Source organism: Penaeus vannamei, chromosome 16 (genome assembly GCF_042767895.1).
Source record: "Penaeus vannamei isolate JL-2024 chromosome 16, ASM4276789v1, whole genome shotgun sequence".
In the NCBI taxonomy this organism is placed as follows: Eukaryota; Metazoa; Arthropoda; class Malacostraca; order Decapoda; family Penaeidae; genus Penaeus; species Penaeus vannamei.
Genome location: NC_091564.1, coordinates 37,257,299 through 37,259,798, shown reverse-complemented (window position 1 = coordinate 37,259,798; position 2,500 = coordinate 37,257,299). Strand labels below are relative to the sequence as shown.

General features: G+C 40.8%; 1 protein-coding gene across 1 annotated transcript in view; it reads right to left on the bottom strand.

Annotated features, from left to right (window-relative positions):
* Positions 1-2,500, bottom strand: part of HPS4 (Hermansky-Pudlak syndrome 4 protein) — a 111,647-nt gene that overhangs the window by 10,778 nt on the left and 98,369 nt on the right. The window contains exon 3 of the mRNA XM_070131442.1: positions 1,073-1,206. Coding sequence (XP_069987543.1) covers positions 1,073-1,206 — 134 coding nt within the window. The remainder of the gene's footprint in view (positions 1-1,072; positions 1,207-2,500) is intronic.

Genomic DNA, 2,500 nt, shown 5'->3' with positions numbered 1-2,500 from the left:
ACTACTACTACTATTACTACTATTATTATTATTACTTTCATTATCATTATTACTACTTTTATCATCACCATAATCACTATCATCATTATCACCATTACATTTGTCATTATCATCATCACCATCACTATCATCATCACCTCCAGTCTCTCCATTCCCTAATTCCCTCCCTCCCCAATTCCACCTTTCCTCCCTTCCTCCCTTTCTAGTTCTCTCCTCATCTCCCTTCTCCTCTTTATCGCCTCCTTCCCTCCATCCCTCCTTCCTCCATCCTTCTCCCTTCCCTATTTCCCTCCATCCCTCCTTCCCTCCATCCTTCTCCCCTCCTACTTCCCTCCATCCTTATCATAATCCCTCCTTCCCGTCTCTCTCCTTCCATGCCACCTCCATCTCCCTTGCCCCCCTTTTTCCTACCCCCCCCTTCTCTCTTTATCCCCCCTCCCTCCTTCCCCTTGTCCCTAAATCCCCCCCCTCTACCTCCTTCCTCTTTTCCCCCACCTCTTTCCTTCTCCACCTCCTTCCCCCTCCACCCCTTTACACCTCTCCTCCAACCCCTTCTCCCTTTCCCTCTCCCTCCTTCCCCTCTCCTTTCCCTCCACCCACTCCCCATCCTCTATCCCCCTCCCCTTTATCCTGCCCTCCCTCCATCCACCTTTCCCTCCATTCTTTTTTTCCCACTCTTTCCCTACTTCCCTCCCTCTCCCTCGCCTCTATCCCACCTTCCATCCCTCCCTCCCACCCGCCATACCTTATCCCCCTCCCCCTCTTCCCCCTCCCCTCTTCTCCCTCCATCCTTTTTTCCCTACTTTTCTTCCCCCTTCCCTCCCTCTCCCTCTCCCTTCCCTCCCCCACCTTCCTTCCCTCCCTCCTTCCACCCTTCCCTCTCCCACCTTCCACCCCTCTCCCTACCCCCTCCCTCTCCCCCCATCCCTCCTCTCCCCCATCCCTCCCTCCCTCCACCCACTCCCCACTACCCCCTCCCATCCCCCATCCCTTCCTCTCCCCCCTCACCCTCCCATCCCCTCCTCCCTCCCTCCCTCCCCCCCCTCCTTCCCTCCCTCCCACACCCTCTTACCTCTCCGTGAACACCTGCTGGTCCCTCCCGCAGGTGATCCACAGGTTGGCTAGACCTCCCGTAGAAGCGTCAACCAGCCTGGTCACCTCCTGCAGTCTAGCCCGCGCCCACTCGCCTCGACGCCCACACACCATCTGGGGAGGGAAGGGGGAGGGGATTGTTATTATTGTTATTATTATTATTGTTATTATTGTTGTTGTTTTGTTATTGTTATTGTTATTGCTATTGTTATTCTTAGTTATTCTTATTGTTACTATTGTTATTATTATCATTAATGTTATTGTTATTATTGTTATTGTTATTATTATTATTATTATTGGTATTATTGTTATTGTTATAGTTTTTATTATTATTATTATTATTATTATTATTATTATTATTATTATTATTATTATTATTATTATTATTATCATTATTATTATCATTATCATTATTATTATTATCATTATTATTATTATTATTATTATTATTATTATTATCATTAACATTATCATTATTATTACCATCATCATTATTACCAATGTTATTATTACTATTCTCATTATGATGATTTATGATTATTATCATAATTATTATGATTACAATTATAATAATTATAATAATAAAAATGATTATTATATTTATCATAATTATCATTACTATTATCATTTACTTTTGTTGCTATCATTAAACTAAATGTTTGAGTTCATATCTATAAAATATTTGTTGAAAAGCGTGATGAGAAAATATTCACGTAAAAATAAATGCATACACGCTGGCTAAAATCACATTGATGATGACAATAATGATGATGATGATAGCAATTACAGTAATAATAATGACAATAGCAATGAAGATGATGGCGACAGCGACGACGACGACGACGACGACGATGATGATGATGATGATGATGATGATGATGATGATGATGATGATGATGATGATGATGATGATGGTGATGATGATGATGATGATGATGATGATGATGATGATGATGATGATGATGATGATGATGATGATGATGATAATGATAATGATAATGATAATGATGGTGAAGATGGTGATATCAATGACGAAAATGATACCGAAAGTGATAATAACCATGACAAAAATAAAGATAATAACACACAATGATAAAAAAACAAAAAATAACAAATCAACAATAAAACAAACAAGAAATAAACAAGAACACAAGAATAAAAAAGAAAGCAAACCCTAGCACATACACACACGCCTCTGGACTACATCATTACCCGTCTTGCTGTGAGTTCCCTCGTAAGAACAGTCTTTGTACTGGGATCATTAGTCCATAGCTAATTAGTTCCCCCTCTCTTTGCATGTTCGTTTCCCGTTTTCCTTTTATTCCCATTTTCTGTTTGTATTTCGGGTTTTGCGTCGTTTTCTTTCTTTCATTTTTTTTACGTTTTCTGTTTGTGGGTTTTGGGTTTG